Source organism: Pseudomyrmex gracilis, unplaced genomic scaffold, assembly GCF_002006095.1.
Source record: "Pseudomyrmex gracilis isolate BER0280 unplaced genomic scaffold, ASM200609v1 scaffold_77, whole genome shotgun sequence".
NCBI lineage: Eukaryota > Metazoa > Arthropoda > Insecta > Hymenoptera > Formicidae > Pseudomyrmex > Pseudomyrmex gracilis.
In genome coordinates, this window is record NW_018020661.1 from 9,678 (window position 1) to 22,055 (window position 12,378).

At 30.0% G+C, this 12,378-nt stretch overlaps 2 protein-coding genes across 9 annotated transcripts; one reads left to right on the forward strand and one right to left on the reverse strand.

The window, feature by feature from the left end:
- Positions 1-187: 187 nt before the first annotated feature.
- On the forward strand, positions 188-7,035 carry LOC109854985 (heat shock factor protein-like). 7 transcript variants are annotated; one of them, XR_002250257.1, is made up of 14 exons: positions 188-492; positions 1,079-1,187; positions 1,287-1,411; positions 1,517-1,849; positions 1,928-2,010; positions 2,171-2,344; positions 2,520-2,582; positions 3,386-3,922; positions 4,602-4,716; positions 4,867-4,951; positions 5,118-5,409; positions 5,784-5,877; positions 6,104-6,385; positions 6,476-7,035. XR_002250257.1 is itself a non-coding variant. In XM_020428693.1 (12 exons), the coding sequence occupies exons 1-11, from the start codon at positions 388-390 to the stop codon at positions 5,396-5,398; spliced, it is 1,998 nt and encodes a 665-aa protein (XP_020284282.1). In that variant the 5' UTR covers positions 188-387; the 3' UTR covers positions 5,399-5,409; positions 6,476-6,520. The 7 variants fall into 7 exon arrangements, 3 of the variants coding, with proteins under 3 accessions (XP_020284282.1, XP_020284280.1, XP_020284283.1); XR_002250255.1 differs by having other exon boundaries at positions 5,784-6,385; XR_002250258.1 differs by lacking the exon at positions 6,104-6,385.
- Positions 7,036-8,880: 1,845 nt separating this feature from the next.
- LOC109854990 (UPF0184 protein AAEL002161-like) lies at positions 8,881-10,150 on the reverse strand. Of its 2 annotated transcripts, XM_020428702.1 has the most exons (3): positions 10,068-10,150; positions 9,788-9,980; positions 8,881-9,326 (listed from the first exon to the last, which is right to left on the reverse strand). In XM_020428702.1, exons 2-3 carry the CDS (start codon positions 9,954-9,956, stop codon positions 9,157-9,159), a joined length of 339 nt encoding a protein of 112 aa, XP_020284291.1. In that variant the 5' UTR covers positions 9,957-9,980; positions 10,068-10,150; the 3' UTR covers positions 8,881-9,156. The 2 variants fall into 2 exon arrangements, with proteins under 2 accessions (XP_020284291.1, XP_020284290.1); XM_020428701.1 differs by having other exon boundaries at positions 9,788-10,147.
- Between the last annotated feature and the right edge of the window lie 2,228 nt (positions 10,151-12,378).

Consider the following 12,378-nt stretch of genomic DNA (forward strand, 5'->3'; position numbering starts at 1 on the left):
CGAGATCTGCGACTTGCGTTTAATGTAGAACGGCCTTTGAGTTCCACTTTTGTGGAAATACGGCTAAAACCAGCGGCTGAAACCGTCGTAAAAAATTACATTTGGATGGCCGCTCTCAGGTTTCTCTCTGGTAGTACTGAGATTATGGACACGACTTTATGCAAGACGTGTTGAGTTCTCGTATGGTACTGTGATACGGCATTACAGGAAAAAGTTAAAACGCTTGTGTCTGTCATCCCCCCCCTGCTACCGAGAAGACCTGCAGCAGAACAACATCATCAGCGGTCAGCCATTATAAGCGAAGGAAATGTGTAAAAGTTTCGTGTGATACAACCGGCGAAAGTGTTGTTAGCCTTTCAAAGTTTGAATATAAATTTTTTCTTTAAAATGCATACAATACAAGAATTGGGTACAAACGTACCGGCGTTTCTTGCTAAACTCTGGAGGCTGGTTGAAGATCCAAAAAACAAGGATCTCATTTGTTGGTCACCCGTGAGTATTATATATTCACCTGTGTTGTGCGAGTATTCTATGTACTGGTTGTTTGACGCTGTCATGATGTAATTATTATGTGTCTTACACTATTCGATAATTGGAATGCCGTGCATTAAATATGTATTACGTTAACATGTATTTCCGCAATTTGCAATTACGATTACAATGCTAAGCAATAACAAAATGTTGACCTCCGATGCATACTTCTCCACGATTTACATGGCATCTCGCATCATGTACATAAATCACATGCAGTTATTATCAATTCTATCTTGTTCAACCTGTTGTTTGAATATTATGATGTTACATTACTTTTTCCTATATATTGAGGTATTGTGCTAAATTCATATTTGATATTGAAGTTAATCACTGTTGTATAACGTACTACCATAATTTAAAAAAATAATTGGATAGATTGTTGCTAATTCGTTATAGAGAAAACATTGCTATGTATTGTGTTGATGATTCAATCAGGTTGTAATATAATAGCATATAATAATAAATACATACACACACACACACACACACACACAAATATATATATATACACACATATATATATAATGTGTAATATTTTTTTTAGACTGGTAAAAGTTTTTTTATCAGAAATCAAGCAAAATTTGCAAGCGAGTTATTACCGTATTATTATAAACATAATAATATGCCTAGTTTTGTGCGGCAGCTAAATATGTGTAAGTATCTAAAATATTAATATGTATAACTTTAGGTGTGTATATAACATAAAACAAAAACATAAAAAGCACTTATTAAAAATATTTCTTGCATTTAAGATGGTTTTCACAAGATAGTATCGGTAGAATTAGGTGGTTTAAAATGTGACAAAGATGAAATGGAATTTGCACATCAGTATTTTATCAGAGGAAATCCAGGTTTATTAGAACACATTAAAAGAAAAGTAAGTACATTATTTTTGAAAGTAAAAATAGTACATATATACATGTACTATTAGTACATACTGTTGCTTTGTGTTGTTGTAATAATGTTAGTTATGTTTTATTAGATTGCATCTAGCAAAACTCAAGATGCTGCACATTCTGGTATTAAACCGGAACTAATGAATAAGATGTTAACTGAAGTAAGGAATATGAAAGGTCGTCAAGAGGATTTGGATAGCAGGATAGGTGCAATAAAAAATGAAAATGAAGCCATGTGGAGAGAATTAGCAATGCTGAGACAGAAACACATAAAACAACAACAAATTGTTAACAAACTCATTCACTTCTTTGTTAGTATGTGCCAATCCTCAAGGTCAAGTGGTCTACATCCTGTTAAAAGACAATATCCGAGATTAATGATAGACGATCTCAAACATAAAGAGAGAAAATTATCAAAGGTAATTTTATTATTGTGTTATCTTTTTCAACATTTATTTTTGCATTAATTTCTACAATAATAGATATTTATTTTATAGGCTCAGACATCTCCTACAGGACCTGTAATTCATGAACTTGATTCGTCAGAACCTGACTTGGATTCAGAATATATCGTTGATGAGTAAGTGTAAATAGATTTTATATGAATTTTCTTTATTTTAAATCTATATTTTCTCATGTGAGGAAAGTTGGACATATCTTAAGTTTGCACGAAGTATACACATCGTGATATTTGTAAGTTAACAGAAAAATATCACTGTGTTAACAAGTGTTTCTTTTAGAATGTTAGAAAATGAAAATCCAGCTGTTCACAGTCTGCAGGAACATGTTGTTTCGTCGATAGATGACAGTATGGACACTGTTCACTTACCAGACACTTCAGTACAGTTAGAAAACGATATTCAAATTAAACATCGGAGTAGTACGATGAAGAAACATTCGAAAGACAAGAAGAAGTAAGTGTAACAGTTGTATCTTTTATCTTTGTTGTGAATTAAAGTCGTTCTTTTCTCAATATATAATTCTTGTGTTATAAAGCAGTAAAAATAAAAAACAAAGTTTTAAATTAGTAGACGTTGTAAGGTCTGTATGTTTAAAATATACTTATACAGTATTTATAAATATTACTAGGAGGAAAAACAAGGTGCCTATAAAAATTTTAATTCCACCATTGGGAAATGGAGGAAAACCAAGGTTATTGACATTTTTTTGTATTGCTACATCATTTTTGGTGTTGGTATCTCAAAAAGTTTTAAAGCTCTTTTGTTACATAAAAGATAATATGAATATATGCTACTATTTTGCATGAAATGTCAGGCGTGCATAATTGTACTGTAGAAATATATACAGTCAAATTTCTCTAGTTTTGTCTTTTTCCCTTTGTATTCTTGACAAAATTTTCTCTTTATACATTAAATTTTCTATTATTATTATTTTTTTACAGAGATTACGATTGATTGATCTTTTAAAAGTTTTAGTATAAACCTTGGTTGTTTCTTTCATATATAATGTAAACATGTATATAGTATATATGTTCTAAATATTTATATTGTTGCTATATTATACAGGGTATTATCGTATTTAATATTATAATTCTTTGAGAACTATATATAATTATACATACATATTTTTATATATTATTTATATCAGGAATACATGTTATTATTAAATTTATTTTGTACAAATGTAATTTATTTAATTTAAGAGAGAAAAAGTCGCAAATAGACAAACTTGCTTATTTAATGTATAAATAAAATAATAGTAGGTTTTAGATATATTACTGAGAATACATATATACGTAATATTTTCTTGCTACCGAATGTAACAATTTCAGAGCGATTGCATGAATTTTCACTTTTTGTTACCGTAGAATGTACTTTGTAGTTTTCTTAGTGTTTTGTCTTGTATCATAGAAACAGTAATTGAATATAAAAATTAATTAAGCAACACTGTAAAACACAGTTATAGACTAAACATTAGCTTCTCTTTATTTATAGAGAGGAATTGCATATGCTTAACATACCTACTGTACCAAGAGAGAAGACTATGACTACTGTGCTGAAAAAAGACTCTGTTGGTTCCAAAACGGTAGTACCAATGGCAACAGTGCGTAGTTCCAAACTCGCAGCAATGGCAGCAAACATGAATACAACTCAAGAGTTTGATACCGACACTTCTGCTGATGTAGAAGACGATGGAACGGAAGCTGGAGATGATGTATCTATAGTAAAATTAGAAGAGTTTCTAAATGAGCCAGATATGGTCACTCGTGATAACGTCAAAAATCAAATCAAAAATGGTGAAAACAGTAACAGCACCCTTAATAAAATGAACAAAGGATTTAATCAAACCGACAGCAAAAATGTGTTTATGGCCGATAACTATGTGCAAAACAGTGAAAATAAAGCGTCAAAATGTTCGCAGCAATGGGGCCAAAGCAGGCAAAAAGCAGGCACAAGCTCATCCAAAGATTTATCTTTAAGCTGTGTCAATTCCTCTGGAATGTCTGAAGCTAATTACAGGTTAGAACCGACGTAAGTTCAGTACAGACCATGGGTAATGTAAGAGGACAATTCAATTTTAATAGTTTCAACTTAATTGTGGCGGAAATGCTTATTGAGACAAAAAGAAGTGAAGGTGTATTATTTTTTATATTTTATAAAGGTTGACAAGATATTGGTTTTCATAAACTTGTTTAGTTTTTTTTTTTTTTTTTTTACCTTTTAATGAGGCAAATTAAAAAAAAATATCATCACACTTCTCTTTTTTGTTTACTATTATTATATATTAGAATTAACAGCTTAATTAAAATTTTGCAAAACTTAATTTCTTACATTTCATAGTCAGGGTTTTTTTTACTTGCATTTAATGTTATGTATTTTAATATTTATATAATATTAATTATATATGTGGATTTTTGTATATACATGCATGTAACGTTGTTACATATACGTCGTTATATGTAAAGCGATATTTAATACTAACTTGCGTTAAAGAGAAAACTTTCTATTTTTTACGAAAATTATTTGACTATTTTATGAGCAATTATTTTATTTTAAACCTTGTCTAACAGATAATAGCGCTATACTCCTTTTGTTTCTCTTGACATATATAAAAGTGATATATTTATGTATAAAATTCAATTAACAATTAAATCTTATTGAAGCTTATGTATAAAATTCAATTAATTCTTATCTGTAATTCTATACATAGGGAAGAAATGGATAGTCATGTGGAGTTGATACAACATGACCTAGATAATGTACGTGATAATTTACGTGAAGTATTGCGTGAAAACTGCAACTTTGATGTTAACGCCATTTGTGAGGTAATATGTTTGATATATATGTATATTAAAACATATTCATAAATCGTTAAACTTGATAAACAAGAAAATGTCGTGAAAATAATATCTTAAAACAAAACTCTTGTGTATTAAAAAACTGAAAACAATATTTAATATTGACATTTTTTTCAGTTATTTGGCGACGACTCATTGGCATTTGGACTACCAGTTAATCCAGAATTGAATCCACATTGTGACAAAGATGATTACGATACACGTAACTTCTTGCAATATTTATTGATCTTAATTTATGAGAACTTTATCTTTTGAAACTTTTTTCTTTTTTCTTAATATCCTTACACATTTTTAAAATATATTTTTATATACCATTTGTGTCAAAAAGTTTTTAAACTTTAACGTAAAACATTTTTATTTATCTACAGTTTCAGATGGTAATGGATCTGCTGGTGGAGAACTTATGACATATAATCCCTCTACGGGTTTGTTAGAGGCTTTTGATGACATGATCGACGTAAATACATCGTCTTCGTGGGTACCACTATCGCCACCTACAACATCAGATTTATCTGCAAACGATCTACATACACAGTTATCTACACCTAATCTATACGCAGACCCTTCAGATGATCCTTTAAGTATAGAAGATAATAAGATTTCTCTTCTTGACTCTCTAGTAAAAACTAACATGAATCCAAGTTCATAAATAAATATATGGTAAGTATAGTTTATTTGACACACACACACACACACACACACACACACACACACATATATATATATATATAATCTTTGTTTTCTTTTATCTCAATATTTTTTTTTTTTTTTACACGTCTTTTAAACGTATCTTTATATATTCTTTGTGCCGAAAGATTTTACACTTAAATGTAAAACATTTTTACACACCCACACACACATATATGTATATATACATATATGTATGCAGATTTAACAAATTAGATTTACTAAACTTCCTGCGATAATCAATACTATCTGAGGTCAAAATTATTATCGTCATCAGCTCTAAAAACAAAATCAACTAAATTCATAAAATGGTGCGTTCTTTAATATTTAAAAAGATATTCTGTTAGGATTTTTTGCAGGTTGAAAGAGATCAGTGTTGCATCCAATCCTTTGGTTTCAGTATGTTTTATTCTGAATGGATCAGTACAAACAGTTTCTTTAGTAAGCAGACAAAAAATTACACACACACACACATAAAATTGTTAAAAGAAATAAAAAATAGATCTTGCAATCACTTGTTGATTCATGAAACTTATAATGACTAGTTTTTACGCACTTGTAGCATAAAATCCTTGGATTTATTTGTTTATCGTAAAACAATATGTAATATCTGATATTATTTTTGAGATTCGACAAATGTCACACAATTTTTCTTTTGTCTGTACAGAATTACAAGATTTTATGCGTTTCAATCACAATATTTATATTGAATGTTTTCTCAGAAAGGTTAGAAAAACATCAAAAATATATATACAGGTTACACAATATTAGAGAAGTGAATATCTTTATACAAATATTAATGCATTCTCTCTGTTTCTCTATATTGGCAAAAATGATATCTAATATAATTTTCTGAAACAGGAGTAAGATTTTTTTATATGACATATTTACCTCTTTCTATATATTGGTCTTTTGACATAACAGCAACATTACAGATAGATTTTATAATGTATGTATACAATATATTGTACAATTTTCACCTTTTTCTTATTCTTATTATATGTATAGCATAATATATAAATTTGTTTGTTCCTTTTAGTTTTTCGTTGGATACTACTCCTGGATTCTCTTAATTACTTCCAGGGAAAAAAACGATACTACGAAGAATAAGATAAATTGTTCCTGCGATATTCAATATCAGATTCCGAGAATGAGAATAATATCTCACACGTAATAGTTACATTTTATTGTGTGACAACGCAATTAAAATTTTCAGCTTGCGGAACGAACTACAATCTATTATTAAAAAGAAACAAATATAACTTTCTTAAAAGTTATATTGGTAAAATCTTTCTGTTCGTATTCGATATAAAAGTTTGAATACAAAACCTTTCTTACTTTTGTTTATGTATATAATAATGAAATAAGATAACAAGTCTAGTTGGACTCCAATAAACTTGCACGTAAGAAAGTCGTTTCTTCACTTATAATAGTTTTATTCTTTTACTATTGTTAGTTATCTCACTGTATAGTACAAGATAAAACGCAAAAAGTGATATAAATCGTGCAAGTTAAGATTTCAGTGTGTTATATAAAATATATAAACATCTCTCGAATAATTTATGTAATACGAATAAAATACATAAAAAATTTACAACAAAATAGCTAGTAGTAAAATTTCATATTTTTGTTTACATAATCAAGTTTATATAATAAAGTCAAGTTGTTTGAAGTCAACACAATTAATTTTTTTCGTTGTGTAAAAGTTTTTTCACACAATCTCGTACATAGAGATTACAAAACCAAGTAAAAAGAAGAAAAATGTGCTTAAGCTATATATATAAAATTAACAAATATAATCTTGTTTATTATTAAATATACTCAGATTCGGTGAAAGATGTAATGATTTATTAAAAAATACCAAGATCTTATTCTCGAACGTCTACTAATAAGTATGTTAGTGTGAGTTATGTTTGTGCATATATAAGAATGTATTAATGTATACGATGTCTCAAATTGCTTGAACTCTTACTTTTATTCACTTGTATTATTCACTGCATATGCAACGAGTTTGACGTAATTCGAGTGTACAGCAGCAAAATATAACTACACTATATTGTGTTAGTTTTATTTAAATCTTACGGATAAGCGTAGCTAAGTTTTTTATATTCATACAAAGACAGTTTAGATGTTTCGAGATTAGTCCGAAAACCGTTACGTAATTTTGTGAATACGGTGAAGTGTCAGGCATACATATGTATAGTTTCCTGTTTATAAAGGCTTAAATTTGACTGGTTGAAAAGATTTCAAACAAACGTAACATTTAGAGAGTAAATTTATTTTGGAAAAGTCATTAGTGTGTAATAAAAATATTTATTAATTATAGTATATCATTAGTTATCACATATTGAAAATTATTCGTGTATTTTTGTACTATATGACACAAAATCTACTAACTGTTTGCAGTAACGCGTCAGCTTTACGTTTGATAAGAAATATTAATGGTTGAGTGTACTTTCACTCAAGATACAAATGTATATGTCATAATTGATACTACACTATCGTTTAAAAAATATCACATTCTTACATATATAAAGTTTGCATAAACAAATATAAATAAAAAGATCGAAGAGGATGATTTATCTAAAGTCGCGCTTGGTAGTAAAATAAATTACTTTGTTATTGCGCTTAATATATAAAGCTAAATCCTACTTCGATAGAAATGCAACCAGAAGTCAATAGGGAACGCAACTCGAGCTGACTTGGTAAATTTGATTTCTCAAATTAACTAATCTTTTATCAATTTATAAAACTGGCACTCTTTGTTTAACTCTCTAACAGCGAACTCACGAATATTTTTCACCTTTCGAAAAGTTTTTGCAAACAGGTGAATTGTGTTGTAGGTCATTAATAACTGACTTCGCTGTCGGAGGATCAAATTAAATACTATCAAAGTATGCGCACATCTGAACTACTTAAATAATTAATATTGCTGTAATACGTAAGAATCTTAAAGATTTATACATAAAGCTTATATCAACTTGTGTATCTATAAAAAAAACAGCTCTTTTTATCGTTAAGTATAATTACAACTAGGTTGAAAAAAAATACTTTTACTACCACCGAAATTTATGTTAAATTTATTGGTTCACAAATAAAAGTTACACAACTGTTTACACATATGTTGCAATTTTTCTTCCTAACTGCACTATGTTCGGGATTTACATAAGTTGAAAGCAGTTAAAACAAATTTTTTTATGGCTTTATTATTAAATTTCTCTTTGCACTACAAAAGTTTAATATTTATCATTATCTAAAAGCTCCTTTAATATATGTTCTATATTATGATCTGTAGGTATATGGTTACACAAGTTATGATATGTATTAGAAAAAGATTATATATGCACATTTCATTTCTTACCGAAATATATTTTATATACAAGATAATGTAACGTATAAATAATAATTACAGTTTTAATCCAATGTCAATATATGTAATACATAAAAATGCATAGTTTTACTTTGGTACATATACATAGATAATATTATACTTACATAATTTTATATTTTATTCTTATATTAAAATAATATTCAAGATTTTTATGTTCAAGAAATATTGACATTTTATGGGAACTATTTTTGATGTACAGTTTTTCCATATTCTTTAGTATACAAGGTATATAAATTACTTCTTTCGAAAAATCAGAAATAATAGTGTTTAATTATTTCTGATGTTAATGTAAATAAGTGCAGATGAGTTTTTTAAGTGCAAACTATTTATCATTTTGATTGCTGCGCCTCGATTTCTCTTGATTCTTGAAGTTGTTTTCTAGCTTCACGATTAGAATGCAACAATTCAATCAACTCTGCATGTATATTGTCATTTTTCTTCTCTAAATGATCCAAAGCACTTTGCAAATGATCCAGCTCATCCTCTAATGCTTTAATATCTACAAAATATTATATATGAAACTGATTTGTTCATTCTGTATTGGCTTATATACATGTCATTACACAATATAATAATAGTGTTTAATTATTTCTGATGTCAATGTAAATAAGTGCATATGAGTTTTTTAAGTACAAACTTTATCATTTTGATTGCTGCGCTTCAGTTTCTCGTGATTCTTGAAGTTGTTTTCTAGCTTCACGATTAGAATGCAACAATTTTCTCAATCAACTCCGCATGTATATTGTCATTTTTCTTAAAAACGAAAGTCTTGTGATATGTATATTAATGTATAGCTCTTTTTAAATAATTTTTATTTATACACTTATACTTGCCACAAGACTTTGGTTTTTGTTTGTTAGATGTGTATTTGTACATTTTATATACAGCAATGATTATTGAATTTTTTAATTTGCATTTTTATACTATAAAAATGATTTATTCAAAAATTAACTTATTTACCAAGTTCAGAATAAATATCTTCCTCAAAAGATTCACTAATGTTACTGAAATTTTCTTCGTCATTCAACTCCATTTCCTCGTTGTCGTTATTTTCTTCTTCCGGTATTATTTCCTCCATGTCTTCCTCTATATTTTCCTTCTCGGGAAGTGGATATTCGTTTCTAACCATATCTCCTTTTGCCACCACTTACATCTGAAGATCAATCAGAATCAGCTGACTTATTCAATTAAAAGATGTATGTGTATGTAAATGTCACATGGGCAACATCTCGCGATTTACAGTGAGTAGAAATCGATTGTTTCGATTACGATTCTCGAAACACATCCGTCGATATATGTAGCAGAGAGAAGACTGAGAGCGGCCAGGGTCATATAAAAAACTGTAATAGCTCTTTCGCCCTGTAAGCCAGCGCTATGTTCACTGGTGGTGCACATTGGCAACTACGTAGCCATGTCCACGAGCGACTTGTCGGTGCGTACGCTATGTCCAAACATCGCCATGGTTCTTGTTTCTGTGCGAGCAGAGCAAAAATATATATTTTCTAAATTAATGCAATCAACTTTCAAACTAGGTCAACCAAGAAATGTCGCGTGTACGTTTCTGTCATTGAGCGATCAAGACATTGTTTTGAACTGAATCAGATTATGTACCGATACGGGTTGTCTGAGGATATCACGAATTCCGAGCGAGCTAATCGTTCGTTTTCCGTTTTACAAGATTTTTCTTTATAAGAGTATTCAAATATCTTATGTAATTGTGTTTATGTAACATATGTTTCATGTAAAATAAATTATATTAAACAGATTATATTAAATTAAATTTGTTGAATATAGATTAAAAAATTATTAAACAAATTATTACAGAATTCTATCTTCAACACAATGCACTTTCTCTTTTGTAAATACATTCCTAGAGGTTTGCATAAACTTCTTTATACATAAAAGTCTTATTTACAATTTTTTAATAAATTTGTTAACAAATCAAGTATCGAGATGAGAAAATTAAATTTTTTTTTTTGTGTTTAATAAATGGTATTCATAATTGCACATTATGTATATATTGGAAGAAAATCAGATGATTGTGATGACAAACGGGCTTTGAACATTAAATATCTGTGTGACAGGATATGCGTCATAATAACGAATAAGTTCGCGCAGTGCCGAGCACTTAGTTGGTTTTATTAATAAATTCACTTCCCAAGCGACGTACCATGAATCATTCGATAGGCAACAGGGGAAGCTCTATTAGACTGATTGGTTTGTGTATCTCTCTATGGTTGAATCTATGACCGATACATCTTGGTACCAACCGTACATATACGCAAAATGCAACTATCTCTTTTGATAAAGCTGAATCTCTGAAAAGAACTCACATGATTTAAGAGACAATTAGGTGAGCCTAATTGAAATATTAAACACATAATTGTTTTCGATTCTCTAATACTTGATGTGTAAACATATTAAAACTTATTTGTATATACATATATAAAATCGTATATATATTTTTTTTGTGTTGTATATATATAAAAACTATCTAAAAATGATAAGAAGTTAACGTTTATGATAGCGCTATATAAAGTGACAATAAAGTTATGTTTTATTGATTTGATTTTACTATAAGATTGAACAAAAAAACAGAATGTCTGATTTTATTTGAAACGACTGAAAGTAACTATCACGCAAGTGCAAGCAGCTTTCCTCTGCGCTTTATAATATTACGTCGGACGCAATATAATGCCGCAGAAGATGCGCGTTGCTTCGCATATTACATTCACGGCGTAACCGTTATCGTAAAAATAAAGCTGTCCCACATCTCACGTAAAAAAGAAAGTCGTGCAACGTTGTTTTTTTGCCCGAGTTTTATCCGTGCACGAGACACTTCCTTTTGGCAGCGCAAAGTAAATTCGTATTTCTCCTCACCCTTGTTAAGTTCGCGCTTGAGCGCGTTATTACGGCACGAAAGAAAATCCGGAATTCGCTCGTCGATATGAAGGAGTTTGCACGGGCGTGACTTACATTAGGAGTTTGCATAACCGCGCAAAGTGCAGAAACGTATATATCGAGTTAAAGCGGCGTCGCCCGTATCCTGGAGAACGGCGAGATCTTAGTCGGTTCGCATTGGAAGTGCAACTTCTTGCGCAAGAGGTGCTCCGCAGTGATTCATCATTGTTACCGGGAATATTGGGATATATATCGGCGTCGAGGTCCCCCGGGCTGAAAGCAAATGGAGCAGAGACAGGGGTCTATACCCTCCATCTACTTAAATGTCCCTACAGTCTAGCAATAGAGGGTGGTGACCTGTCCCCTCTCTATTTCCTGCAGTTTTCTGATTAAACTACGTCTATTACCATGCGAAGGAATCGCACTTTGCGCTCCGCACAATCGCTTTTATGATTTGCCTTCGTGCTGCAAGTCTTTCACGAAGCAATTTATTGAGATGATGGTTTACATCATTACTAGTGTTATCACGATAGTGATATATCGGGAAAAATGGTTTATGTAATTTTTTACGTAACATTATACTCTCTCTCTCTCTCTCTCTCTCTCTCTCTCTCTCTCTTTCTTTTTCTCTCTCTCTCTCTCTCTCTCTC